A 25,703-nucleotide genomic window follows, 5' to 3' on the forward strand; every position below is an offset into this window, starting at 1 on the left:
TAATCACGTCCTAGTCTTTTTGCTGCTGACTGACCCCTACCACTGTTCTGCCTGGGGCTTCCCTGGGCACAGAGCATCAGGTGGAGGGAGAGGGTGTACCTCAAGTAACCCTGGCAGGGCCCCTGAGTCTCTCCTTGAGGTAGGGTCCAGCCCAGCTCGGGGGGGCTCTTTACCTCAGTTACGATCCTTACAGGGCCTGTGTAAGGTGTCACTCCAGAACCCCAGGTCCTGTAAGTCAGAGACCTGAGCCAGACCTGTTTGAGACATTTGGGGCCAGTGGACGCTGCCTGGAGCTTGGGCCGTGGGGTGGCACTGCCCCCTAGTGATGTCTAGTGGTAATTCCAATTCCTCCCTCGCTGCCAGCCCCCAGTGACCAGAGCCACACGTCAGGTTGTCGAGTTCATAAAATCTCTTCCGAGCCAGCGGGCTGCAGCCAGAGCTGCCAACAAGTCCAGCATTGCCTTGGGTTCCAGTGCCCCCAACGATTTTGTTTAGTCACAGCTTTCAGAGCCTCCCACCATGCTGCCAGGAGCTGCCAGAGCCCCAGGCACACCAACCCCCCACCCTCCTAAGCCCCAGGGCCTGACCCTGACATCTGGGGCAAAGTGCTGGAGATGCAAATGTAATGACGCGCAGAAGCCTGAATGGAGAGTCACATCTCCGTCTCAGCCAACAGACTGTCCCCTAGTCCTGACGTCATTAGCACCATCTGAGAGCTGGGATCTGTGGAAGGGCAGAGAGGTGTTCAGACCACCAGGCATTCCTCTGCTGGGGACCACAAATAGAAGTGGCCTAAGTTTCTCACACCCACTCTCCCTGGTCCCCAGCCTCTTTCAGACCTGACTCTGATCAACCCTTGCAGCTCTTACCACTGGGGCACATCCAGGAGCTACTGCCCCTCTGGTGGGCAGCAGGCTCCCGCCCTCTCTCTCGTTCCTGGGTGTCGCCAGCCCCTCCTGCCACCTCCTCCTCCTCCTCCCCCTCAGAGAGGAGGTCACAGATTTGCTGCTGCAGCTCCGGGCTAATGCTGTTCTCAGCCAACACCAGACTCCGCAAAGCTGTGGGGTAATTTTCCACCATGTCCAGCAGGGTCTGCGGTGGGGAAGAGTACGGAAAATGATGAACACAGTTAAGGCAGCTCCAGACTCCAACCTGCCACCCCTTCAGTACGTCCACAGACACACTGGCTAACCTCAACCCTTGGCCCATCCCCAAACATGAAGACTTCTCACCTGAGCTGACTGGTTGGTGAGCCCTGTACCCTCCAAGTCTAGGACCTCTAAGGTGCGGCTGGAGGCCACAGCTACAGCCAGCATCGCTGCCACATGGTCACCTGGGGAGATAGTACACGTGCACACACTCACCGGCATTCACAGGCCTGCTAACCCTTTCTCCCCACAGCCTCCCCATTGCCCTGACAACCTCAGAATCCACCCCCAGGCCAGGAAACGCTGGCAACTGGTAGGTGGCCAGGAGGGGAGCATTGTGACTGATGAGTGAATGGATGAAGCAAGCCAGGCCCAGGAGTGGTGATGGATGCTCTGATCTACCTGTTGGTCATCTGGTCCTCAACACAGGTGGCTCCTCTACTTCCACCCAGAACCTCCCTTCTTTCCTCCGCCAGTGTGCTGGTTACCATGGCAACTGATGGTCCCAGGTTCTTGGACAGGGGTGAGGGGTGGTGAGAATCAAAGGGGGCTTTCTTGAGCCTCACCCAGAGGGTTGTAGTCCAGATTGAGGACGCGGACCTGGGAGCTGTGGGCCACGGCAATGGCGAGGCGGCTCCAGCCCTTAGGGGTGATGCCAGGGTTGGCGCTCAGCGTCAGCTCCTTCAAGCCTGGGCAGCATCATAGCGAGAAGCCAGGATGGAGAGGGTCAGGCCTTTCTCAAGCCCATTCCCCACCTGGGGATCTCTGGGGTATCCCTAGTGACTGAGAGCTACCCCACCTCCTCCACAGAGCTCCAGAGACATTAGCGACCCATGCTTTTCCTGCCCGCTGCAGCCTGGATTCCTGAGTCTCCATCCTGCTCAGCTCCCAATCCTTCTCCCTCCTAAGAGGATTCGAAAAACATTCTCACCCACACAGTCAGAGCCCTCATCTCTAGGCCATGCCCCCTGCCCTCTGCACTGAGCTTTTCATGAAGGCCACGCTAGCCCATGCCCTCAGCAGGGCCCTGCTCACCAGACTTGGCCCCATCAGGGGGGAGAAGGCCACAGATGAGGTTGATGGCTTCATCACCCAGCATGCAGTCCCCCAGGTCCAGAGCCACGAGGGCAGGGTGGAGGGCCAGAGCTGGATTCAGCAAGGCCAGCCCCGCATCTGTCAGAGGGCTCCCATGCAGGCTGGGGGGTGAGACCAGAGAGCAGAGGTTACTGCAATCATCAGTCCTTACTGTAAGGGGGAAGGGGCGCCCTCCCTTATGGTGAGCTGTAGAGCTGAGGGGGACATTCAGTCACAGCACTTGGGAGAGGCCTTGGGAAGGAAAAAAGAAAATTCTAGACTCTTAAGAATGCAGTTAGAAGGGGAGAATTCGGTTTCTTTTCTGGGGCAGGGACTGGGATCCAGATGAGAACACAGAGAAAGGGTGTGTGGGTGGTGTTCTGGACAGAACATAGGGGCAGGGATCTAGTCCTCAGGGGAGTATTCCTTCTTGGGTACTGAGCAAGCTACCCCGGAGAAATCAATGCGGGTGATTAGGTTGGGAGGTACACGGGTCCTGCCAGGAAGGGGTGGGTATCCTATATCATTTGGGGTGGGTCTGGTGTTCAAAGTCTGGAGGTGAGGCAGGGGCTTGGAGGGTGTTGTGGAAGCATGGGCAGAGGAATGAGGTGCGTGAATAGGGGTGAGAAGGTAGGCTGGTGCAAGCACAGGTACCAGAAGGTGTGCGGAGGAACAGGGGATGGCAGGGGGAGTGCGAGGAGGGGTGCGGTGCCCGGGACCCCTTTTAGAGGGAGCGCACTCACAAGAGGGACTGGATGGAGCGGTTGGTCCGCAGCGCCTCCGCCAGCTGCTTGATGCGGCTGGGGCTGGACACGACGCCCAGGTTAAGGTTGAGCTGCGCCAGGGACGTGGCCCCGGCCAGGGCCCGGCAGATGCGGCCGAAGTCGCGGTCGCAAAGACGGCAGCCGCGCAGTGAGAGCAGGCGCACGGCGTTGTCGCGCAGGCCGCGGCAGATGTCCCGCACTTCGGCGCCTGACAGCGGCTCCCCCGATATCTGGATGGAGCTGGGCAGCATCGTACCCACGGCTGGGCCTCCGGGGCCAGGGCCCGGGCCGCGGCCGAGTTTGGCGGGGCCGCGGGCGGGGTCGGGTCCGGGGTCCGGGGTGGGGTCGCCGACGCAGCGGAGTAGAGGGGGAGGCAGAGGCACAGGCGGCGGCGGCGGCGGCGGCGGCGGCGGAGAGGAGCGCCGGGGCCCGCGCGGGAGCCGGCCGGGATTGCGGAGGCGCCGAGGTCGCCGGCCGGGCTGAGACCGCGCGGCACCCGGGCCGGGGCGGACCGTGCCGTCCGTGTCTGGGCGGCGAGCCGGGGCGCGCGTTCCGGGGCCGGGCGGGCGCTGCTCCGCGCTGGTCTTCGTCCCTCGCGGTTACGGCGCCGGCTCAGGGGCCTCGGCTTAGGACGCGCGGAACCGGTCTCCGCTCGGAGGCCGCATCTGTTCCCTCCCTTCCTCCAGCCCCACTCCCCCTACCGCCCCGCAGGGAGAGCCCGAGGCGGGCAGGCGGGCGGGCCGGCAGGCGGGCAGCGGGTGGCGGGCGGTAGCTCGGGCTCAGGCTGCTGCGCAGGAGCGGGCGGCGGGTTCCCATGGCAACGGTATCGTCATCGCCGCTCGCCCCGCCTCCTGCCCGGCCTAGACCACGCGGGCACACGAGGTTTGCGCACACCCGATGTTCAGAAGCAGTGGGGGCGCTCTTCCCCTGGGTGTAGGGCCAGACAACAGGTGGCCAGGTGGAAGCCTGGGACGGGCAGGGGGTAGGGAGGGGAGAATAGAGACACATCAGGTGGAGACGGCATTTGAGACAGTTACACGGTTCTTTTGCTCATTTTCTCGTCGTTCCCCGTTCCTAAGGGCCAGACCCCTCGGTGCCTTCGCCTGGATCCCAGGGACGCCCGCCACCCCCCCACCCCCGTCCAGTTTGGAAGTCCCAAGGGCCCTTTAATTCGCGCCTCGCCCCGCCCCCGCGACAGGAGGCGCCGCGTGTGCGGGCATTCCAGGCGCGAGGAATTCCTCGCGTGCCCCTCGCCAAGATGGTTGCCTCGGAGTGGCGGCGGCGGGAACCCCTGCCCCGTGGAGGCGGCCTCAGCTGCCAGGCCCAGTAGAACCCCAAAGGGTCCTTGAAGCAGGTGAGCCGCAGGTAGATGCAACGCGCTGGTGCCGTTCCTTTCCCAGGTGATTAGGGCACTGCTGATGCTCTGACGTCCTCAGTATCCGTGGGACTGGAGTAGCCAAAATGAAGGGGGGTGGTACCAGGAGAGCAGGCTGCAGTGGCTGTGGGGCCGTGAAAAGTAGGCCGGAGCTTTCAGTAAGGGCACACTGCACAATACAGGCAGTGTCCTTTGAACGTTGTCCACTGGTGATAGTGTAGGGGCCTCACATCACATAGGATCACATAGCGTGAATGAAGGGCACATCTTTCTTAGTCCCTTTATTAGAAGGGAAAAACGCTAACCCAGATTTACTAGGGTAATGAATTTTAAAAAAATGAATAATATAAACATAGTGAAGGGAGGTCAAAGATTCTGTTCCCTCCCTTAACCACCTGATTTAAGTGGAACAGATTAAATGGGTAGTGGGAGAGGATGGTGCTGTGCTTGGGGTGGTTATCGCTTTTAAGAGTAAATAGCACTCTTGAAGAGAAAGGACTGAGGGAACTCCTGAAGAAAGCTTTGTTCCCCTGGCCCCAGTATAACCAGGGCAAAGCCAACTTTGGCTTCAAATGTGCACCTCCACAGAAAAATTATCTCTACACAATGGCCCAGGTGCATAAGGGCCTTGTAATGACATGGTGTTGAGTCTGGAAGTTTTTGTCCAGTTGTCACTGCTCCATAGGCATCCCAAGAGTGAGGCTGAGCCCAGACCTAAGCCGGGTGCACTGTTCCATCAGACTTATTATGGTTCTTGAGTTTGAGGCCTCCCTGATGCTGCATGGATCTTGTGCTCCCTGCCCTGGGGGCAGGTTCCATATTCAGTCTTTCAATGCAGTCTGGGCTGTCCCACTTTCATTCTGCTTGGATAGGGGTATAATGAAGTGAGCATGTGACATTACCACCACTGACAGAACAGGGAAGTGTACAGGAAGTAGGGTGGCAGGGAGGACCACTGGAACGGGTAGCTGTAGTTCCAGACTTCAATCAACATTTTAATTACCAAGTCTATATTTAGCAAGACAATGTGGAAGAGATAAAGAGGAAGGAAGGGGTAGGTGGTGAGAGGACCTCGGAGGAGCTGACCCACTTTCTGCACTGGCTGCAGAGCCCTGCAGTCCCGGCCAGGACTTCCTGGCCTTGTGCCCTTCAGAAGCTCGACAGGCATCAAGGAGGTGCTTAAGTGGCTATAGCTCTGTGGCAGCTGCAGACCCCTCAAAGAGACACATGTCATCAGTACTGTCCTTCAGTCTTCCTCCACTTTGCAGCTGGGGGAAAGGGGGCCGGCCAAGGATCTCAGGTGGGGTCAGTGTGACTGCAGGGTCACCGCGACAGCCTTGGCTGTGGCGTTGAGCGCAGTGGTGGGAAGCCTAGCAGCAGGGAGCACAGCGGGGATGTCTCTGGGGACCCTCTGCATGGGTGGGATGTTGGGGCCTTCCAGCGTGTCCAGGATCCCTGAAAGGAGGAGGATGGAAAGTAAGTGAGGGTTGGTAGGGCCCTGCCCTAGGCAGCTGTCCTCCCTCTCCCCCGCACCCCTCCTGTCACTTACCCTCTACCACCTTGTGGTAGGCAAAATGCAGATAGAGCAGGAAAAGCATGTGCAGGGTAGCCAGGGTGCCACAGAGGAGCAGCCGCTGTGTGGGGCCCACAGTCCGTGACACCAACACTGCCACCTAGGGCAACAGGAATACAGTTCAGAGGGCCTGATCCAAGTGACTAGTGTAGAGAAGCCACTCTTACCCAGAGCAGAACCGTCTTTGGGCTCTTCCCTCCCATTCAGAGCCCCTTGTGGGACTGGGCCTGAGCTCTGGGCTGTTTTCCCTACTCCTTCGGAGGACAGCCCACCCCTGGAAACCTCCTGCCAAGCTTACCATACGCAGCGTGGACAGCCCACCCACCAGCAGCCAGAAGAGGTAGAAGAGGGCATGGAGGTGGATGTTATAGGTGATGAACAGGACAATGCAGTGCCCAAAGAGGCCGTAGCCCTAGGAAAGAGGATGGCGGAGAGGAAAATTACTCAGGCTGGGCTGGCCTCTGGACCCTCATGGGGACCCTGAGAAATAAATGGTCCACTGGCCAGCTCACCCCGTTCCAGGCCCTGGGGCCCCTAGGACAGATGCAGACCAAAGCCTGGTTACTCTTTTTAAGATCACCCTTGCCCACCAGCATGCTGGACTCCTTACCAGCAGTGCCAGCATCTGGAGCATGGTGATCTGGGCATTGCACAGGTAGGCGAGGAAGTAAATGAAGGACGAGACGCCCAGCCAGTAGCCGAAGCAGGTGCCAATGGCTGTGCCCATCAGGGTGCCCTCCCGCTGTGGGGTGAAGGCTTTAATTAGTCCTGGGAGGCCTCTTAGCTCACTCGGGGCCTTCCTCAGGGGCTGCTTCTATCTTACTCCACCATCGTCTCCTTGGGCAGCTTTCAACTCATATCAGCCACCCCCCAAAGTCCTCTGTCCTGCTTACGATAATGGTGTCAGACGTCTTCATCCCATGGAGGAGGATGGCCACCAGCGTGAAGACAAGCATGAGAGGTCCGTAAAGCTCACCTGCGATTTTCTGTCAATATACCAACTCATTCAGGCTGGAGGGTACAGTGGCTCTTCCGTTTATGCCTTCCCAGGCTTTGCGTGGTGGCCCCACCCTCTGCCCTAGTGCCTCCCCCGGCCCTTCCAGACATGCTACCCGCTATTCACCTGGGGGAAGTTGACCATCTTGATAGGGATCATGGACTCCAGGAGCCTGGGAGGGGAGAGGAGAGATGAGAGCAGAGGCAGCACTAGGCTGTGAGGTTCTGGAAAGCCTGAATCTTAGTCATCTTGCTAACTGAAGAGAACATGCTGGATGGTAAAGGGAGAAGAGGGTGGTAAAGACAGACAAGGAAGGAGGAAATCACTTTTTTGCCCCTGAATGCTTCCAGGAAGAACAGCCTTCTGATGCTGTGCTGACTGATGCAGCAGCAACACGGAGAATTTAGAAAGCCCTGCTGGGCCCTGGGAGAGGGCCTGGACCCCACTACCTATGTGACCTGCTCCCCTTTAAACCTCAGCAGAGAATGCCCCAAATTCAAGGCTGTGATAGTAAAGCCCTGAGAAAGGTTTAGAGGGAAAGTTGTTACTTGAGGGAACCAGCGTGCCTCCTGCCTCGTCCTGCTTATCATTCCTCCAGGCACCACTGAGCATTTTCTTGAAAAATATATTTGAAGTGGTATGAAAATTCCAGGCAGAAGGAATAAAAGTACCAATAACTTCCCCACTTCTTAAGTGACTAGCTAGCTCCTAATAATACCCTGGATCGTGACTAAATTTTACTTCCTCTGAGAAAGCTGCCCTGTCCAATCCTCCAACCAACCCTGGGTCAGGTGTCCCTCCTGCGTGTCCCTTCATGGCAAATGAGTGCTCGAGGGCTGCACTCCAGGGTAAGGCTCCCATCTATCTTCACCACTGAATCAGACACAACTACTGTAGTGCCTGACGCAGAGCAAAAGCTCAGTAAATACTTGCTGAGTGGTACAGGTATTTGATAAGCATTGGTTGAATTAAAGGATGAGCAAAGAACAAAACCAAGATTAAATCCAGCTCTTGAAAAGTCATTCAACAACTAGGTACCGATATTCTAGTTCAGAGACTGTTCCGGTGCTGGGAATAAAAATGTGAAACAGTGCCTGCTTTTGAAAAGGAGGTCTCTGGGGAGACAGACCCAGAAATAAGAAAGTACAGCACTGCTGAAGTGTTATCTGTTAGAGGAAAGCGCAGAGCTCTATTGGAGCACCAGGAAAGGACAAACTGGCAATGAGGAGCCAAGGAAGTGACATCTGAGCTAAGCTTTGAGGGAACATGAGTAGTTTGCTAGATGGAGAAGAGGAGGAAGGCAATGTGTTATCGCCATGCCCTGTTCCGTGACTGGTAAGACGTATAATGTGGCTGGGGTCATGAAGAGGGGAGTCTAAGGGTTTGGTGTCCGGTTGTAGTTTGGATGAAGGACTAGGTGTTAGGGGGGCAGCTTCTGTCAGGAGGAGGATCCTCACCTGCTTCGCACCTGGGCAGGCTCCACATCAAAGTAGGGTCTCAGGATGTCGATGTTGGCATACAAGCTGAAGGCCCTGGAGGCTTGTCTCTTCCCTGCCTGCCACATCTGAAGCAAGGAAGACGGGTGGGGTGGGAGGGTACTGTAAGACTCTTGGCTCTATTGCTTATTTTTTGTTGCATGTCTACATGGTTCTAACTGGACAACCCGGGATGAACTTCACCAACACCAACTCCAGAACCAGGGGCCTCCTAGGTATACTTTTCCACCTGTCAGGGAGCCAGTCTTGCTTACCTGATCAGCCACCTGCCTGCTCAATTGTCCTTTAAAGCCCTTCATGCCCAGGAACTCCCCATCCTCTTCTTCAGCAGCAGCTGCATCAGCATCCACTTCTTCCTCACGCAGGCGCTGATGCAACTCACCCATGTCCTCGAAGCTGGAGCCTGAGGTATCATCCATGTTCTCCATGTCAATCACAGCTGAGCCCCCACCCTGTGAAGACAACAGATCCTAAAGTGCAGTGCCTTTCTGCTCCATCCGTTAAGTCCTTCTCTGTTCACCACAGAGTTTGGGTCTCTGTTCTTCCACTGCAGGGGATATGGCTTGGCATTACCATAGATCACGCCATTCTCTCCCCCTCATTTGCTCTCAGAACCCTTGGTTGGTTGTCTGTCTTTTCTAGACTGGGAAACCCATTCCCTGTCTTCCATACACGTCTTTCTCCTACCTTCCCTACCAAAGCCCCCAAAGGGCTACAAAAGTGCCCATTTCCTTTGTCTTTCCCAACCCCAATACAAGGCTGTGCGCACACAGTGTGGTGTTGGCCAGTGAATCCCGCCCACCCACAAGCCCACTCCAGCCCCGTGCCATGCCTGACCCCGACCGATCTTCTAACTTGTGCGGAAAGCAAGAGCAAGCGGGCCCAGAAACCTGAGGCCCTTGGTCGGAGCCGTGGGGCTATTATTACCTGGATGTTTTCTTCGAACCCTCCCCATTCCGGGCCAGCCCCATTTCGGGCGCCGCCGGCCGGCGCCGCCGGAGTTGCCATGTCCCTCGAGGGCTCCCGTCGCTGAAGCCCGCGCTAGTCCCGCGCGCGGAAGAGGAGTGGGAGAGACGTGGGCCTAACGCAGGGACAGGTCCACGGACGAGAAAAAAAGGAGGATCCGTCGGAACGCAAAAAAGAGAAAGCCGGATGTTTGGCCCAAACTGACTTCCGGTAGCTGGGGACGTGGACGGAGGCGGGGCAGAGTCTCGCGATATCTAAGATTCCAGGAGGTGATGCGTTGCTACGGAGACGGAGAAGGGCCGCTAGGACGCACGCACCAGTTAGGTGCCCTAGTCACGTGGAGGAGTTGAAGATGGCGGCGGCCCAGGCAGTGGAGGAAATGCGGAGGCGCGTGGTTTTAGGGGAGTTCGGGGTTCGCAATGTAAGCTTTGTGGCCTTGAGCTCGGGAGGAGAAATGGGAGCGGAACAGGGATGAGTTGGGGTCAGAGTGGGGACAGGCTTGGCCTCGCTGCCCCTTCGCGGACAGGCTCGTCTCTCTGCTCTAGGTTCATACCACCGACTTTCCCGGTAACTATTCGGGCTACGATGATGCCTGGGACCAGGACCGCTTCGAAAAGGTGGGTGGAGCTGGAGGTGCCCGGAGAGAGTACGGGGATCGGACCTTGTAGTCTGAGTAGCCTGTGCCTCAGAAGCTGTCCTTGTGATGCTGTTCAGGCTAAATTAAAGGTCCAGGTTCTTGTTCTACCTGTCCAAAAGAATCTGGACAGGGAGCGCAAGAAAGGTCACACACAGAGACTAAGGCGTAGAGAGAAACAAAGAAGCAATTTATTAAGGGGCAGAAGGGAAAGTACGTACTCAGAGAAGAATGAGGGCGTCCTCGCGAGTGAGGGGCGCACCCGAGGAGTTTTGTGACCACCACCCCTGCGGTGGGATCTTGATTGCACCTGGTTACGTCAGCTTCTCTTGCCCATTGGTCTTTTAAAGCCACCGCACTTCTGAAAGCTGTTTTCCCTTAAATTTTTCCTTAGCGCCAGGTGTGGAAGGTTGTATAGCAGCCACCCGCAGCCTGTGCATTTTTATTGCTCATGCTCCGCCAAGCTCTAGCTCTGTGGGTTTTCTGGTTAGGGTTCTCTGTTTAGGTATCACGAAGTTTAATCAAGGTTTAATTTATGTTCTTGTTGCTGATGGCCATTCCTCCATGCTTCACAGTCTCATTAAGTGCAAAACAAGGAGAGGTGGCTTTGCCTGTTGCCTAAAGTCTGTGTTTGAGGAGGCTGTCCTTGGGTCCAGCCCTGTCTTTCCTGCCTCAATTCCACCCTGAAAGAGTTCCTTTCCAAAATCTTTTGGGGTTATTCAGGGCCAAAAGTCTCATTCTTCTGTAACTTCTTCAAGCTGGCAGGGGCAGTCTTCCCTTGTCTGACCCTGGGAATGAAACTTTCCTCCTTTCTGGTCAAGGAGTCCCAAGATTTCCATAGAGGCCTCAGCAGTAGGCAGTGGCTGGAGTCCCTGTATGACCATCATGTTTATGTCAAATTGTTGCAACCTGGAGGAAACAAATTTAACAAGCAAGTAAAAAGGCAGGGGCCAGAAATCAGCAAAAGTATTAATGCAACCAGAGGTCCAAGGGTGCCTTTGGTTATATCCTTTTGACTGCAGTCCATGTGGAGTGGGCACTGGGGTTATCCTTTCCAAAACTGTAACACCTGGCCAGGGGTGTTGATGTAGGTGTAACATGTTTTGTTGATAACTGCACATATCCTTACCTGCTCAGCTAGGAGATAATCCAAGACTAGTCTATTATCCATCACCACATTAGCTAGGGAATTAAGAGATGTTGAGAGTCTAGAGAGTGAGTCCCCTCTGGTCCTGGCCAGGGTAGACAGAGTATCTGACAGGTTATAAAGTGTTGCCTCGTGGTAGGCAAAGCCCCCTCCCCCCTGCCCCGTGGAGCTGCCAAACCAATAGCAACTCCTTTTTTTGCCAGGATGAGTCCAGTTGCCCTCTTATTTCAGGAATGGGATTATAAATGGTTATACTGAGGTCCCTGTGATTACTTAGTTGGCCTAGCATGCATTGTCCCACTATCAGGGCATTATCTAGATAAGGAGAGGCCTTAGCCAATCCCAGGGAAGGGAAGGAGGAGTTGGGGTTGTCATCTAAAATATCTGGGGTATTTTGGTCTCTTTTCTTTGGTTCAGTGAAACAAATCTGACATGATTCCTTCAATGCAGCGTTTTGGTATAGCATCATAAAAGCCTGCACGTAAGGATCCTCAGTCTATTTCTCTAGTTTCCTGCAAAATAAATCCAGTTGTGAAATAGTGTCATAATTTGAAGAGCCATTTTGGAGCCAGGTTTCCCTGACGCTTACTTGTATTGAGGCCAAAATGTGTTGCAGAAAAAGATGAGTTTCTTGTGTTTTAGCTCATCAACGTTGAATTCCTTCCAGTTTTTCAGGATGCGTCCTAAGAGGGACTGCTCGGGTATTGAAGGGGCACCTCCTATGGTGTTTATACCTAAAGTGGACAGAAAAGAAAACAGCACAAAAATCAGGGCATCCTGTGAGTTTTGCTCTCAGCTTTGGTAACAGCAAGGGCGTCGCCTTCTCCCATTACCTACTTCCTAGGCCTTGGAGGCGTCCCCCTCAGTGACCTTACTAGTCCTTGGATGTCTCCAAGGTGAGAGGGTCTGGGACCCTGCCCATTCGTCCCCGTTGGCCAGGTAGGGGGATTGCCTTTTCTTTTTCTATCCTCCTTTTTGATATAGGGCATGACCAGTAATGTGTCTGCCTGTGGTGCCCAGATGTATCCACTTTTCTTATGACTCTAAGAATCCTTCATAGTGGTGGAATTGCCACCTAGCTCGGGAATCTAAGATTTTAAATAAAACTTCTATATTTAAAGACATTAATGGAAGAGGACTCCTCAGAGAGAGAGAGAGAGAGGCGGAGAGAAAGCCTGCCTTGGAAGCTTTGGATATTGCCAGAGTAAGCAGATCTTTCCTAAAAGTGAGACCCAAGGAATTAAGCCATGAGTAATTTTTGAAAGATTTACAGTTGCATTAAGTTCCTATTCCCCTAATGCAGACACCCAAAGGAGGGAGAGAAAGGTTAGGGTGAATAACGATTTTGTGGTGGCAGCAGCAGTGGTGAGCTAAAAACAAACAGTCCTTTTTAAACCCAGCATGGGCAGAGCAGAGCCCTCTCCGGTAAAGGTGCTGAATCGAGACAGCACTCAGAAAGGATTAGCAGAGCAGCGAGAAGGAACACGAGGAGGGTAGCAGGCATCCAGGTTCACCAAAGCGTATTAATTAGTTTATGGGCGGACTGGTGTAACAGGGCAGAAGGAAAATAGCGGCCAGAGGTACTTAGCCTTGGATTTATGAAGTTTTTTTGTCCTTCTTTAATAAGGACTTTAGGTTTGGAAGGGGGCTCACTCGCCTGTCTGGACTCTTCTGGTTGTCTGTGGTCCTTGATGTTCTGTGAAGACTTGGGAGGAGGGATAGGTTTAACTCTAGACAGGTTCCCCGCTTAGCTAATAGTTGGTCATCCATTCTTGGTGTCCCCAAAATACTTATTTGGTCCTGTTGGGTTTGATAACAGGCAGAATAGGAGTATTGTGTGTGACTGACAAAAGACTAGTAACCTGCACCTGGTAATAATCAGCTTGGCCTGGGGGGCCCTTCCTGGGATGTCTCTGTCTCAGGCTTGAAAATTTATGGGTGTTAGGTTTCACCCAAATGTTAGGTTTCAGCCAGAGCAATTTAAAAGTTGGGGCCTGTTCCTAGTCGCTGAAGTGTCTCCCAAGCTTTTATAACGTATTGTCCCGTTAAAGGATGGGGGCATTCAGGGACTACCGAGAAGGCATGTGAGACCAAATATTGTTCAGATTGGCAATTGAGTGGCTTAATGAAATACCAACTGTGGGGATTTTTATCAATACTCGATTTTTATCAATACCAGGCAGCTTTTAACATTTGAGAGTCCAGCATAATTGTTTAAAGACAGAGCAAGTGGCTCCTGTAGATTAAAAAACTAGACCCTCTTACCTGCCTTGTTAAGGATCACCTGGGGCTCTTCTGTTGAGATGGTGAATTTTTCCATGCGAGCCAAGGACCCCCGGCCCTGTCAGCTATCTGCAGCTACCATTTGGAGTTTCGAAACCCCTTTGTCCAAATCAGACATGGGACATTCTCACGTCTGATGGCCTGACTTTCCACAGTTTGGACATGGGGCAAGCAGTTTCGCCTTTTGCCCTCAACAGGAACGGGTGCAGTGGCCTGGCTTACCACATTTGAAGCAGACCCCTTGTGGAGTCTCTGTTGTTCTGGTGTCGTGTCTTCTCTTTGTCCCTGAGGTTGCAAGGCACTGCTGACAGCAAGAGCTGTCAGTTGAGCCTGTTTCTTAGTTTGTTCCCCTTCGTGCCAGTCCCTCAGGGCTTCCTCTGCCTGGTCACGGTTATTAAATACCCCATAGGCCATATCTAGCAGCTAAGGCATCAGAGCCTGAGGCCCCAACTGTAACTTTTGGAGCTTTCACCTAATATCAGGGACAGACTAGCTGATAAAAATGTTGTCCCAGTAGGGACTAGTTCTTGGGGTGGAGGAGTCTGTGTTAGTGCATTCTCTAAAAACTTTCACAAGTTTAATCCTAGATGAGGCTCATTTGGTCAGAGAAGGAATTCAACTGCCTGGACTTGTCCCAAATTAAGTAAGTACTGCTCTTAATGAGTTCACTGGTTTTACGTGCTTTTAGATTTTAACTAGTTCTGAAATATAGCCCTCAATGGTCAGGGTCCCCAGGCAGCATGGGGTGCACAAAAGCCCAAAAGAGAAAATGTCCTTGGTGTCTCTGAATACTCCCAAAGGGTATGTCCCTGGGAGTAAAGATTACCTGTGATCCTTCAGGGGAACCAAGCTCCTGCCAAAAGGAGGAGCATTGTCGGTCAGGACTGGCTACGGGTGTCCCTGTTTTTCTCACTCCTGCTGACTGTAGCCTGTGTGAGGGTAGCGACCCCATCATATGGCAACCCTGCCAGCCCGTCCTGAGGCCCGTGTCCTCCCCTGGTGTCTGCGATAACCAGGGTGAGCGACCTTCCTGAAGGCTTCAAGGCTTCTCTGTAGATTCTATAGCCAGTGATTAATTCTTGTGTTCCTGGGGTGCATTCCCCTAAAATGGACATCCTTATAGTTCCAGGACCTATTTAGGTTCTAGTTTTCATTCTCTGAAAGGGTGGTAAGTATCTGAAAATGGATACCAGCCACTAAGGGAGGCAGTATGTGTAATTATGTTAAAAAAAAATCTAAGAAAACCTCAGCTTTCTTCAACTTACAGTCTGTCCAAGTAAGGCTGTATTTTATATTTTTGCTAATTTGAACCTGACAATAGTTAATCAAATGGTGGATAAGATAAACCCAGAGGGCAAAGCTCCTGTGGTTCAGGTCCCTGACTGCCTGTGAGCAGAGGCTGGCCTGACATGCCTTGCAACAATGAGAAGTGCAAGACCTAGCAGCAAGCTTGGAAAGCACCTGACAAATTCCTCTTCCCTGCACTTCCGGGAGAGCAAGACACGAAAATATGAGTGAGATGGGCCGCAGAGGCACGACAAAGGGCGAAAGAGAAAAGTAATGATAGGAAGTCAGGCAGCACCACTCAAGTGCGAGGGAGGTGGGAGGCTAAGACTTACCAGAGACCAAGATGAAGGGTAATTAACTTCCAATAAATCTCCTGGCTTGCTTGCCAAAGACTGATGCCAGACAGGCTAAATTAAAGGTCCAGGTTCTTGTTCTACCTGTCCAAAAGAATTTGGACAGGGAACGCAAAAAAAATCACACAGACTGAGGTGTAGAGAGAAACAAAGAAGCAGTGTATTAAGGGGCAGAAGCAAACGCACTTGGAAAAGAACTCGGGCGTCCTCGCCAGTGAGGAGGGCATCTGAGGAGTTTTCTGACCACCCCCCCCCCACCTTTTATTTCAAGTCCTTGAATGGATGCAGGTTTCTTTGATTAGGGGCAGAATATTCATTGGTGGGATCTTAATTGCACCTGGTTACATCTGCTTCTCTTGTGAGTCTGTCTCCTGAAGCCACTGCACATGTGCTCTAAGAGCCATTTTTCCCTTAGCAGTCAAGCACCAGGTGTGGAAGGCTGTATAGCAGTCAGCTGCAGCCTGTGCATTTTTATTGCTCATGCTGGGCTGAGCTCTGTGGGTTTTCTGGGCAGGGTTCCCTGTTCAGGTGTCACAAAGTTTAATCAAGGTTTAATGTATGTTCTTGTTGCTGATGCTATTCCTCCATGCTTCATAATCTCATTAAGTGCAACACAAGGAGAGGTGGCTTTGCCTTTTGCCTAATGTCTGTGTATGAGGAGGCTGTCCTTGGGTTGGGCCCTGTCTTTCCTGCCTCACTTGGGGTTTGCTCCGTATATCGAGCAACATGCTAGGTGCTCGGTAGACACAACTTCTGCACTGCTTTGCAAATAAGATGTTCAGTCTTGTTGGAGAAGAGCATGCGTAGACAAATGAGTCCAGAGTAATGCGGTAAAGGCGGTTGAAAGCAAAAAAGGTGATGGGGTTGGGGCGGGTGTATCCTGCACAGGCACTTAATCCAGAATGAGAAGGGGGGGCAAAAGTATGGAAGATTTCCTGAAGGAGATGACATCTCAGTTCAGCCTTGAACGAAGAGCAGAAGCTGAGAACAGCGAAGGGTGAGGAGTGTCCAAGCAGTTCATTGTTGCTAGAATATGAAGTGGGTCAGCATGAGTGTTAGGCAAGACTGAAGTGCGTTTTAGGCACTGTAGGTGATAGGGAGCTTTTGAAGAGCTCTTAAGCAGATATTATCATATCTGCAAGCTTAATGGTTGGGAGAGAATGAATTTGAGGATTGTCATGTGGTGTGTGCAGATTTGTGACAGAATTGCATAGGGGAGCTGAGGCTGAAGGCAGAAACTAAGATTGTGATCATGGAAACAGAGCACGGGAGACAGAAGGTAAATTTGGTGGTTGCTTGGATATGGGCTGTGAGGGGGGAGTGTAAAATTCGCTTGTTGGGGAACTACTTTGATGGATGGTGGTGTCATTTACTGATGAGAAATGGGTCTGGGGAAAGGGAGTGTTGACGCATTCAGTTTCCTGTAGATGGAGAAGTCTAGCAGGCTAGCAGGAGATATATATGAGATCAGAAGTGAGATACAATGTGGGGAGTTGTCCGTACAGATAGTTGCTAAAACCGTGAGTGGGGTTGAGGTCACCCTGGAGAGACACAAACACTTGGGAAATGGTAACATGTATATGGTAGGTGGAAGACTGTGAATTTAGTAGAAGGACTGATCAGACAAGGAAGATTGGTGCTCAGAAATCAAGGCAGTAGTTTGGAAATGGGATTCTCTCAATGCCAGGTCCAAGGGAGGTGTCTAGTGAGATAAGGATTGAGTAGTATCAACTGGACTGAGCAATATGTGAGCCTATTCTTAGTAAAATAGCCTCTGTGGATGGCCTGGCTGGAAGCCATATTGCAGAGGATTTTAAATGAATGGAAGATAAAAATGAAGACTTTTCTAGAGACTAATAAATGATTGGAAGCGAGAGGGACATCTGGGCAAAGGGAGGTTCTGAGGGGAATATCTGGGGGGAGGTATTGACTGTGTAGAGAGCAGGCTTCATTTTGTGTTTTTCCTGTTCCTTTAGGATTTCCGCGTGGATGTGGTGCACATGGATGAAAACTCATTGGAGTTTGACATGGTGGGAATCGACGCAGCCATTGCCAATGCTTTTCGACGCATTCTATTAGCTGAGGTATAGGTGGGCACGATGGCAAAGGTGGAGTTGTGTGGGGAATCCTCATTTGTAGAATTGTCTCAAGTGGTATTTTTCCTGCAGTTTTGCTGAGTGTTCCTCCTGCTCATTCTTTGTAAACTTTTCATCAAGCGTTCTTCTAGGAGGAAGTCTCCATCTCCCTATGTCAGGAGGCAGGGAGTAGATGGGGAATCTACGGGGTCTTTGTAGATGAGTGGCTTTCTTTTCTTGGGCAGGTGCCAACCATGGCTGTGGAGAAGGTCCTGGTGTACAACAACACTTCCATTGTCCAGGATGAGATACTCGCTCACCGCTTGGGGCTCATCCCCATTCATGCTGATCCCCGCCTTTTTGAATATCGGAACCAAGGTGAGGGTTTGAGAAAATGAAATTTTGGGGGAAGGTGGGCAGCTCTCCTCTGAAGTTGATTCTGGAATCAGACTGCCTGTGTTCGAACCCTTGATTGGCTACTGTATGACCTTGGGCCTGGTACCAATCTTTTGGTACATCAGTGCTGTTGTCTGTGAGGACACCTGCCCTTGCCTTACCAGGGTTGCCAAGAGGATGAGAGAAACATGCAAGGCATTCAGCGTAGTGCCTGGCACCGACGTCCACTAGCTCTTTAACAGTCCCCACCTCCTCCCTTTGTGTAGGAGATGAAGAAGGCACAGAGATAGATACCCTGCAGTTTCGGCTGCAGGTCAGGTGCACTCGGAACCCCCACGCCGCTAAAGATTCCTCTGACCCCAATGAGCTCTATGTCAACCACAAAGGTAGGTACCGGTGGGGTGAGGAAGAGGGCCCCCTGTTGGTGGGTGCCAGTTTTAGGGACTTTGGTCTGATGTGCTTCCTCCCGCAGTGTACACCAGGCACATGACATGGGTCCCCCTGGGGAACCAGGCTGACCTCTTCCCGGAGGGCACCATCCGACCGGTACACGATGATATCCTCATCGCTCAGCTGCGGCCTGGCCAGGAGATTGACCTGCTCATGCACTGCGTCAAGGGCATTGGTGAGACCCTTTGATTACCCTGGGGTGAGGTATGACTAAGGGACTCGGCTGAGATGTCCCCGACAGGCAGAGCGCCAATGGGCCTTTGATGTCAGGAGCTTAGGGAATGTGAGGAAGGGTCTCCTCCCAGGCTCTGAGTTCCCTCTTCCCTCCAGGCAAAGATCATGCCAAGTTTTCACCTGTGGCAACAGCCAGTTACCGGCTCCTGCCGGACATCACCCTGCTTGAGCCCGTGGAAGGGGATGCGGCTGAGGAGCTGAGCCGGTGCTTCTCACCTGGTGTTATTGAGGTGCAAGAAATCCAAGGTATGGGATTTGGGATGCCAGGCCCTGAAGTATATTTTCTTTGAAGGTAGCAGAGAAATAAAAGCTCTGGGCTCATGTATTTATAATATGGTTTGTTTTCATTAGGTAAAAAGGTGGCCAGAGTTGCCAATCCCCGGCTAGATACCTTCAGCAGGGAAGTCTTCCGGAATGAGAAGCTAAAGAAGGTTGTACGGCTTGCTCGTGTTCGGAACCATTACATCTGTGAGTTTCAAGTTGGAGGGTGGGGTGGGGATGGAGTTCTTTGGTGCTGCAGCTTCCTTGCAGAGTTCAGATGTGGAATCTAGCAATACGTATAAGGAGCTTTTGTAAGCTCTGCCTGGGCTAAAGTGTCCCTTTGGTCCCCAGTCTCTGTGGAGTCAACAGGGGTGTTGCCACCAGACGTGCTGGTGAGTGAAGCCATCAAGGTACTGATGGGGAAGTGCCGGCGGTTCTTGGATGAACTGGATGCGGTTCAGATGGATTGAGGCTGCGCTGGACCTGGCATGGCTGGGACTGGATGCTCCTGAGGCAAGCTGAAGATTTTAGGTTCTGACCTGCCCCCACAGGACTGCTGTAGAGAGCCCAGAGACTAGGGGTCCTGAGTTTTCTGGGGACAATTCCAGCTTTATTTTCAGTCAATACACTTCGTTAAATGTGCCACAAAATGTGACTTTTATGCCTTTGTAAGGTCTTAATGTAAATAAATTCACATCCAGACAAAAATCCTTTCGTTGGAGACCACTTTTTCAGTTTTTGTCCAAAAATATGGGGCACCTCAGAAGAGATCTGGCGTTATTTAGCAGTTAAGAGCATTGGGCTCAGACATCACTGCAAGTCAGGGCCAAGTCCCTCTGAAGCCCCTTGAGAAATGCCAAGTGTGATGGTTTCTGGGGGCACAGCCAGACCACAGGAAAACACCGTGTGCTGCTTAACCCATTTCCTGGATACCAGAGGAAGTTCCTGAGAGAAAAAAGGGTGGTCCATGGCAGTCAAGTCACATCAAGAGCCACACAAGGAAGAGTAACAGTCCCCTTGGGCAGCCCCTCTGGGTTAGGTCCAGTGGCCACCAATGACGACACTGAGAGAACGGAAGGGCCGCCTGGTCTATGTGTCAGGAATAGAAAGCTGCTTCTGGCTGGCATGCTATTTCAGAGGGTTTGACAGAGCAGGGCTGTCAGTCACAGTTCTTCCTGTCCAGCCCCCTTAGCAAGCAAGATGCTCATGAGGAACAGTGACCCTGGAGTATGTTACTAGTTTGAAAAAGGGAGATGGGGCCCTTTCTATATGAAATTGAGATTTTTACTGACATGCAGATGTGCTTTAGAGTTAATGTTTCTACAAAAAGGTTCTATAAACAATAGAAAACTTCTAACATGAAGTCACAGGATGTTAAAAATATTACAACACAATAAATACAACTATACCCTCCACAGCCCCACCGCAGAGAAGAGTAGGCAGCTAACAAGTTTGGAGGGAAACATGCTGAGATGGCCTTCACAGTGGACAAGAAGCCCAAAGCACCACCCAGGAAGAGGGGATGGACCAAGTCTGTGCCATAGAAAGCGCAATGTGGGGCTCCCAAGTCCGTTTCCCCAGCTTTGCCTCTTCCTGACCTTACCCTACCTGGGGGGGCCACACCAGCTAAAAGCTGCAGCTTCAGCATCGCCAAAACCCTGGTCAGGGGACTGGATCAGTGCCAGGCCTCTGTGGGGAACACATGGACACACACTCTAAATGTGTGTCCTTCTGTACAGATTAACTAGTCATGCATCCATGTCCCCTGTGCTTATAGGGCCGTCCAGTGATGTTTAGAACAGACTGGAGACTCACAGGTTGTGATGGGAAGGCATATTTTTTCTTTTGGAAATGGCCCATGAGGGAAGTGACCAGGGACCTGAAAGACCACGAGATTTTTGAAGGCACCTGGACTGAGCTAGTCCTAGGAGAGACCAGTGGCTTTGCCAGCTGCTTGTCACAGATGTAGCCTAGTTGGTCTGGGTTATCCTTAAATGCCAATGACATCATGTGACACTAGATAGGGTACTGTGGCTCTTGTGCCTGAGTGGACCCCGGGGACTGGGGAAACCACACTGAGGGGTCATTCATGGAGGGACAAAATGTGTGAGCTCTAAGGGATGTTACAGAGCGCTACAGACCCTGGCCCAGCCCTGGTCCCTGAAGGTACTAACATTTGATACTGTGCCCAGAGCTTAGCAGTGGCCTGTACCATGGATCCCATCAGGTGACCAGATTCTTGCTCAAAACAAAGCAGGAACTGGCCAAATTCAGTTCAGCACTCAGCACCTGACCCAGATATGCCCCTGGGGGATGGGGAAGGTCCCTGTCAGCCCAGCAGCAAGGGGGCTCAGGGGGCTCAGGGGGCCTTTCAACGATCCAGGAGAAACTGGCACAAGTAGTTCAGGGCTGAGCCCCCGCCGCAAGCCTGGCTTGTCGCAGCATTGGGTATAGCGCCCCTAGTGACCACTCTGCACAGGTGTATGGCTGCCTGGGGGCGGGAGGGCCTGGGGAGAAGGGCCGCTCTGCTCTAGCTTTTCTCTCTTGGAAAAGGCAAAGCTCCAAGCAGGATGGGAGATGCCTGGGTAACCTAGACAGAACGGTGTGAGCCCTAACTCCCGTTCTTGATGCTTCAGCGTGGCTTCCGGCCCCGTACAGGGCCCACTCTCTCCAGCTCCAGACCTGGACCTCTCTCCAGGCTGACGACGGTGTAAAGTGAGGTGGCAGTGGAGAGGGGCCTAGAGAATAGCTACAAAGGGGAAGAAGAGATGACAATAAAGGTCGAGGAAGAATGCCCAAAAGCTTGACTCAGGGTTCAAAGATGGCGGCCAGGCTTCCCTCCTCATTGTCCAGCACCTCCGCTTCCAGCATTGGCTTTGTCTTTTTGAAAAGTGAGGGGAGATTCTTAATGTGAACTTCTTTTCGGAACTGCTCGCCCAAGGGTTTCTGTGGAAGACAAACGAGAAAGAACTAATGCTGGGTCTCGAGTGGTGGGTTGTTTTAAAGATCATCTCACCAGAATGGTCGTGACTACAGCTGGTTTCTGGTTTGCCTGTACACATGGTCCAAGAAGACTGCAAAGGTGGTTGGGAGCACTAAGGAAAGGGTGTGAAGGGTGTGACCTACCCCAATGCACCCAGCAATGAGGCGTTTGAATTGGTCCTTCCGGCGCTTGTCAGCCACTTTCTGCAGAGAGGGGTTCAAAAGCTTGCAATCAAACTGGTCCAGTGAGTCCTTCTGAATTTCAGGGATCTGCTCCATCACAGCTCTTATCTCCAGGTACCTGGGACGCTGAGAAGTAGGGGTAAACCCACTCAATGGCACAGTTTTGGGCCCCGTCACCTTCCCTATCCCTTGCCACACCCACTCCTCAGGGGCAGCACTAGCAACTTGGCAGCTGCCTACGTTTAGGATTAAGGCCCAAGTGACCAGGAGCAGGCAGGCTGTGAGGGATGAAGCCGCAGCCATCCTGCCCCCAGGCTTTCTCCACTCACCAGCGCCTCATATATCTGGAAGGCCAGGTGGACCAGGGAAGCCATGCAGCCATCGTGCTGCCCATGCGTCTGTAAGCCCTTCAGCACACTGGTGAACAGCCATGTAACAGCATCTGCGAGCAGTGTCCCTGACAGCACCTGGGGAGACAGCTGTGCTCAGGGCCAAAGCAGGACTCTGAAGGCCTCAGCACCCTAGTTCTTCCAACTGATTCAGTCAATCCTCATGACCCAAACGTTTCATGAGGGGAGAGGAGAAAGGGTGAGTAACCATACTTGTTTGAGGAGAGGCCAGCAGAGCTGTGTGGTCGTCCTCTGGCAGGACAGAGTATCCTTCCAGGCCAGGGAATTGAAGGCTGTAATTAACAGCGCTGTACAAACATCCTAACAGAAAAGGATGGAGAATTACAATGGGAAAACAAGTCCAATGTTCTCTGAATTCTGATGCATCAGGAGCTAGAGTTTTAATAGGTAAGCAGGAAAATGATAAAAGCAGCTACTGAAGAGATGGGAGTTTGTTTCCTCTATGTCTATCAGGCCATCCACAAAAGAAAAACTAACCAATACAGAAGAGAAAACCTATGTGCAGGAAAGAGAGCTCAGGCCTGGGGGAGGCTGAACACCAGGGACTGGTGGCAATGTGCCTGGGTGTTTTTCTGAGCCTTTGCCCATGCCAGCATGGGAACACAGTGGCCTTGTGCCTTTCCCACTGTTTTCTTTAAATCATGTAAAGGCGTATTACCAAAAAACCCTCCTGATGGCATCAGAAAATGAGAAAAGTGGAAGCGAGCTCCCTGGCTGGGCAAGGAAAAAAATCTCGCCTGCCCCTCCACCCACCTCATGCTTCATTAGACATTTTCCCAGGTCTGTAAGCTCTGCCATGGCCGAGGGGGTTACCTCTGTGGCCATCATCTCTTCATCTGTAAGTAGAGACCAAAATGTTAAGCTCCATCCTTTCAGAACAGAGACCGTCCTTTCTGACAGAAGCCCACAGAGTAAAGGAGAGGTGAGTATCCTGGGCTGACTGGTGGTTAAAGGTACTAGGACAGCCCCCCAGCCTCATAAGAGGGTGTAGAAGCCTCTGCCCATGGCAGATCTAGAGATGCATCTAGCCATACGTTTGCAAAACAAGGAATTTTTCTGGACAGTTACCTAAAAAGCTGCAAATGCTGAGGATCTTTTGTCATTAAACAAATATCTGAGGACCCACTACAGCAGTTACTGGGGATATAAGAGGAATACGACAAAGTCCCTTCCCTGTTAGGAGTTAAATTCTAGTGAGGGAGAGAAGTAATTAATAACACAAATAAAACATGTCAGGTAGTGATCAGTGCTGGAAGACAGAGCAGAGGAAGAATCTAGAGACCGGTGTTGCTATTTTTGATAAGCTGGTCATGGAAGACCTCTCAGAAGTGACATCTGAGCAGAGACCTGAATAAAAAGCAAGGGGATGGGCCAGGAATATAGTTGGGAGAACAATCATTCTAGGTAGAGGAATCACCAAGCGCAGAGGCTCTGAGGAGGGACTGTGCTGGGGAATACAGCAAGGGCGCCAGCATGGACGAAAGCTAGGTGTACAGTCTCCTCCACACCAGACTGCTAGGGACACAGTTTCTATGGGAACTGACCTGGTTACAGAAGTAACAATATTTAGGAGCTTAATGGCTGACCTCCAAGGGCCCCAACAGGCTCACTTACCGTCTCCATCTGCAGGGGGAGCAGTACCATGGTCAGCACCTTTCTTTGAAACACAGCACACAGCTAAAGCAAGAAAGCAGGGTTACTAGGCTTATTACCACCAGACAACAGCCGTCTCAGGCCAATGGATCCCAAACTGTCTCTGGGCAGGTGAGGAGTGGGGGAAGGTGGGATACCGTCCAGGCACAAAGTCAGCTTCACCAACAGAAATAGAGGCATTTGACCAGACTGTGTTCTGGTCCCTCTTCAAGTTCAGTCAACTGGCGGGAAATTACAGAATTACCTGAGAGTAAATGACCAGGAGAGGATGCCTGATATGTATACTTGGTCTACTTTGGATCTCAAACAAATGAACTGACCAAAAAATAAAAACGAAATATAACCACCTTCATGTCTAAGAATTTAAAAATTTCCCTATCTTGACAAAGCTAGAAGTTATTCCTACCATTAATCCAACTTCCTCCTGCTATTTTAAACCATTTCCTCATAATCTGCCCTTAGTATGAACAACTACAATGCAGTTCACAATTCATAAAATGTCCTTAAATTGACTTAAGAATTACATAGTTTCTATTCAGTTAATTATTTCTTATCAATCTGTCAGTGTTGCTGCAAACATGTTAGGTGAGTGACCAGCTTTTTTTTCCAGAAAAAGGCTTGTCTTCTACCCCTGGTTCCCACGCCACTTACTGATCAGGTCCATGACTTCTCGGGTTAACATCCTCACCAGTTGTTCCTCCAGCATCTCTTGAGACTCTGGGTTTTCATCTGTTGTCTCATCTTCTCCACTGCAGAAAACCAGGGGCCAAGTTCCATGGGAATGCAAAAGAAGCAGTGACCCTAGCTAGACCTTCTGTGCCCACTTCCTTCTCCTGCCTTCCTCTGCTCTACATGCCACTCAAAAGTTAGGAATGGGCAGCAGTGATCCACTAAGGGGCATTATTACTTGTGACTGTACCCAGTTGGCTTGAGGGGAATGGATCAAAATCCTAAGAATGTCTCGGCATTCACCTAAGGCAGCTGAAGGCACCCCCTATGAAGGCTTGAGCTGAGTCTGCCTAATGGTCACAGAAAAGCGATCTACCATATAGGCTGAGGATGACTATAACCCACTGCTGTTCTAGCCCTGGGATGGCAGAGTCCTTCCTCCATGTCTACCTTCTCCCACCCCAAGCCTGGCTGCCAGCTCATCCATCATGGAGAAGAGAAAGTCCCTTACCACAGCAGGCTCCTCTGGTTGATGACTTGCCATTTTTGGGAAAGCCTCTGGGAAAACAAAAAAAGAAATAAGTGCTACACTAGGGAGAAAAGATAATATCTAAGGGCCACTTCGTGGTTAGAATTAGCTGAAGATGAGTCCAGGTAACAATGACAGGGCCTTGGGAGACCCCACAAGGTTAAAAAACCAGATACGGTTTCTGTAACCTCTCCCACACCCACGACAAGGGCAGCATATCAAACACTTCTTTGCTTGGAAAGGATCAATGACATTTCAGAACTCCTGAGTCTCTCTGGACACACCTATTCTCTGCCCAGCTGGTCCCCCTGCTTAATTCCAGAGTCAGGGAAACAGATCCAGGAAGAGCACTCCCCTGATCACCTCTCCTCAGTTAACAGGAGGATAGGAGTAGAATCTGAGTCTGCAGGTGCTTTGCAGGCAATGGAACCAGTTTAGTTCTTCAGGGGGGCTGCTCTACCCCGGGCAGCAAGGGTGGAGCGGCTGTGCAGCCATCCTGGCAGGGCCAGGAGACGATGGGGAGACGATGCTTTCAGGAGCTCTTGACTTGTGAGACTCACGAGAGGCCACCCACTCTAAGAGGCCTCTTTGCCACCCTTTCCTGGCCAATCTCTTACCATGTGAAGGTAGGTGAAAAGAGGTCCAAGGATGGGAGACACCAGGGCTTCGTAGTGCTCCGGGGGACAGAAGAGCACCAGAGGCTTCACAAAGACCCATGCCGCGGCAGGTTAAGAAGCTTTAGCACACGAGCGCACACCCGTCGT

At 52.0% G+C, this 25,703-nt stretch overlaps 4 protein-coding genes across 15 annotated transcripts in view; 1 reads left to right on the plus strand and 3 right to left on the minus strand.

Annotated features, from left to right (window-relative positions):
• Positions 1-391: 391 nt before the first annotated feature.
• Positions 392-3,727, minus strand: LRRC73 (leucine rich repeat containing 73). 2 transcript variants are annotated; one of them, XM_060164198.1, is made up of 6 exons: positions 2,966-3,727; positions 2,184-2,344; positions 1,715-1,837; positions 1,233-1,333; positions 870-1,092; positions 392-723 (listed from the first exon to the last, which is right to left on the minus strand). In XM_060164198.1, exons 1-6 carry the CDS (start codon positions 3,235-3,237, stop codon positions 653-655), a joined length of 951 nt encoding a protein of 316 aa, XP_060020181.1. In that variant the 5' UTR covers positions 3,238-3,727; the 3' UTR covers positions 392-652. The 2 variants fall into 2 exon arrangements, with proteins under 2 accessions (XP_060020181.1, XP_060020182.1); XM_060164199.1 differs by lacking the exon at positions 1,715-1,837.
• A 1,603-nt stretch (positions 3,728-5,330) lies between these two features.
• YIPF3 (Yip1 domain family member 3) lies at positions 5,331-9,594 on the minus strand. Of its 2 annotated transcripts, XM_060162980.1 has the most exons (9): positions 9,355-9,592; positions 8,682-8,879; positions 8,389-8,495; positions 7,058-7,103; positions 6,828-6,920; positions 6,545-6,676; positions 6,233-6,346; positions 5,911-6,034; positions 5,331-5,816 (listed from the first exon to the last, which is right to left on the minus strand). In XM_060162980.1, exons 1-9 carry the CDS (start codon positions 9,433-9,435, stop codon positions 5,668-5,670), a joined length of 1,044 nt encoding a protein of 347 aa, XP_060018963.1. In that variant the 5' UTR covers positions 9,436-9,592; the 3' UTR covers positions 5,331-5,667. The 2 variants fall into 2 exon arrangements, with proteins under 2 accessions (XP_060018963.1, XP_060018962.1); XM_060162979.1 differs by lacking the exon at positions 6,233-6,346 and having other exon boundaries at positions 9,355-9,594.
• A 123-nt stretch (positions 9,595-9,717) lies between these two features.
• POLR1C (RNA polymerase I and III subunit C) lies at positions 9,718-19,221 on the plus strand. 2 transcript variants are annotated; one of them, XM_060162987.1, is made up of 9 exons: positions 9,718-9,814; positions 9,939-10,010; positions 17,074-17,181; positions 17,418-17,550; positions 17,835-17,954; positions 18,041-18,193; positions 18,349-18,498; positions 18,604-18,720; positions 18,865-19,221. In XM_060162987.1, exons 1-9 carry the CDS (start codon positions 9,746-9,748, stop codon positions 18,981-18,983), a joined length of 1,041 nt encoding a protein of 346 aa, XP_060018970.1. In that variant the 5' UTR covers positions 9,718-9,745; the 3' UTR covers positions 18,984-19,221. The 2 variants fall into 2 exon arrangements, with proteins under 2 accessions (XP_060018970.1, XP_060018971.1); XM_060162988.1 differs by lacking the exon at positions 9,718-9,814 and adding an exon at positions 16,291-16,376 and having other exon boundaries at positions 9,959-10,010.
• The window catches only part of XPO5 (exportin 5), a 48,546-nt gene continuing 38,078 nt past the window's right edge, over positions 15,236-25,703 (minus strand). For 2 of the 9 annotated variants that reach the window (XM_060162981.1, XM_060162985.1), the window contains 9 exons: positions 25,557-25,654; positions 24,922-24,968; positions 24,393-24,490; positions 23,703-23,765; positions 22,842-22,924; positions 22,281-22,388; positions 22,008-22,145; positions 21,640-21,804; positions 15,236-21,459 (listed from right to left, as the gene is read on the minus strand). In XM_060162981.1, coding sequence (XP_060018964.1) covers positions 21,322-21,459; positions 21,640-21,804; positions 22,008-22,145; positions 22,281-22,388; positions 22,842-22,924; positions 23,703-23,765; positions 24,393-24,490; positions 24,922-24,968; positions 25,557-25,654 — 938 coding nt within the window. In that variant the 3' untranslated portion in view covers positions 15,236-21,321. Of the gene's footprint in view, positions 21,460-21,639; positions 21,805-22,007; positions 22,146-22,280; positions 22,389-22,841; positions 22,925-23,702; positions 23,963-24,392; positions 24,491-24,921; positions 24,969-25,556; positions 25,655-25,703 lie in introns of those variants that run through there. The other 7 variants (XM_060162982.1, XM_060162983.1, XR_009542959.1 and 4 more) reach the window with 7 other exon arrangements.

This window comes from Lagenorhynchus albirostris, chromosome 10 (assembly GCF_949774975.1).
Source record: "Lagenorhynchus albirostris chromosome 10, mLagAlb1.1, whole genome shotgun sequence".
Classification (NCBI taxonomy): Eukaryota; Metazoa; Chordata; class Mammalia; order Artiodactyla; family Delphinidae; genus Lagenorhynchus; species Lagenorhynchus albirostris.

Coding starts and splice junctions, on each gene's coding strand:
- POLR1C (XM_060162987.1), top strand. CDS start 9,746: ATGGCGGCGGCCCAGGCAGTGGAGGAAATGCGGAGGCGCGTGGTTTTA. Junction 9,815..9,938: donor GGGAGTTCGGGGTTCGCAAT/GTAAGCTTTGTG, acceptor TCTCTGCTCTAG/GTTCATACCACCGACTTTCC. Junction 18,194..18,348: donor GCACTGCGTCAAGGGCATTG/GTGAGACCCTTT, acceptor TCTTCCCTCCAG/GCAAAGATCATGCCAAGTTT.
- YIPF3 (XM_060162980.1), bottom strand. CDS start 9,435: ATGGCAACTCCGGCGGCGCCGGCCGGCGGCGCCCGAAATGGGGCTGGC. Junction 6,347..6,544: donor TCCAGATGCTGGCACTGCTG/GTAAGGAGTCCA, acceptor CCTCTTTCCTAG/GGCTACGGCCTCTTTGGGCA. Junction 6,035..6,232: donor GGCTGTCCACGCTGCGTATG/GTAAGCTTGGCA, acceptor CTGTTGCCCTAG/GTGGCAGTGTTGGTGTCACG.
- LRRC73 (XM_060164198.1), bottom strand. CDS start 3,237: ATGCTGCCCAGCTCCATCCAGATATCGGGGGAGCCGCTGTCAGGCGCC. Junction 1,838..2,183: donor CCCTGATGGGGCCAAGTCTG/GTGAGCAGGGCC, acceptor GATGCTGCCCAG/GCTTGAAGGAGCTGACGCTG. Junction 1,093..1,232: donor TCACCAACCAGTCAGCTCAG/GTGAGAAGTCTT, acceptor TCCCCACCGCAG/ACCCTGCTGGACATGGTGGA.